The sequence below is a fragment of the Perca flavescens genome, chromosome 8, assembly GCF_004354835.1.
Source record: "Perca flavescens isolate YP-PL-M2 chromosome 8, PFLA_1.0, whole genome shotgun sequence".
NCBI classification, from domain to species: Eukaryota; Metazoa; Chordata; class Actinopteri; order Perciformes; family Percidae; genus Perca; species Perca flavescens.
In genome coordinates this window covers 36,983,620-36,984,600 of record NC_041338.1, presented here as the reverse complement: position 1 = coordinate 36,984,600, position 981 = coordinate 36,983,620, and the positions used below count along the sequence as shown (strand labels likewise).

At 42.4% G+C, this 981-nt stretch overlaps 1 protein-coding gene across 1 annotated transcript in view; it reads left to right on the top strand.

Annotated features, from left to right (window-relative positions):
* Positions 1-358: 358 nt before the first annotated feature.
* Positions 359-981, top strand: part of si:ch211-284k5.2 (uncharacterized) — a 9,400-nt gene continuing 8,777 nt past the window's right edge. Inside the window, exon 1 of the mRNA XM_028586462.1 lies at positions 359-623. Within this exon, the coding sequence (XP_028442263.1) occupies positions 378-623 (246 nt within the window). The 5' untranslated portion in view covers positions 359-377. The remainder of the gene's footprint in view (positions 624-981) is intronic.

Genomic DNA, 981 nt, shown 5'->3' with positions numbered 1-981 from the left:
TTTACTAAACAGATGGTTTTAGTTCTAACTCCCGGACTTTTAACTTGTTTTTAATTGGACAAACTGTCTGCTGCTGTCAGCCAATCACTGTCGAGCATTGTGAGAACGTTGGGAGTTAGTTTAGTTAGTTTAAACATTTTAAAAAAAGAAGCATTTTTTTAAACTACAATCTGAAAAAATAACATGTATATTTTGATTCAAATATTTAGATGTGAAAGTAAAAATGACAGAAAAGATCAATGCTACACGAAATATAATCCACCTAAAATGTGTGTGTGTGTGTGTGTGTGTGTGTGTGTGTGTGTATTTGTGTCTCCTCTGTTCAGTAATAATTAAATGGAACCTGATCTGGCTGAGATAAAGAGGGGTGCATCTCCATGGTAACAATACCCCAAGCCTGCAAACACACACACAGAGACACACAAGACAGACAGACAGAGAGACAGACAGACAGAGAGACAGACAGACAGACAGAGAGACAGACTTGGTGCAGTGCTGCTCCAGAGCTTGATCGAGCCTCTGTGGTCATCATGCACAGGTCCTACCAGCCGATAAAGCCCGTCACCAACCGATACCTGCAGCAGCGGTGGGACCTCACCAACTACGAAAACCACCGCAGGAAGGTAGGAGACGCAGAGAAAGATGGAGGACAGGGGGGGGGGGGGGTAGGAGGACTGGCCTCCATCAGAGAGAGAAGTCTACAGGGCTGCAACTAATGATTATATTACTAGTCGATTAATATGTGCATTATTTCCTGGATGAATGGATGAGTTGTCTGGTCTCTAAACTGTCAGAAAATGGTGAAAAATGTGGATCAGTGTTTCCCCAAAAGGCCAACATGACGTCATCAAATGTCTTGTCTTGTCCACAACTCAAAGATATTCAGTTTCCTGTCACAGAGGGGAGAAGAAACTACAAAATCTGTATAAATATTTGACTGAAATAAGGTCCCATGGGAGGACAGGACTGTTTGCCTGATAA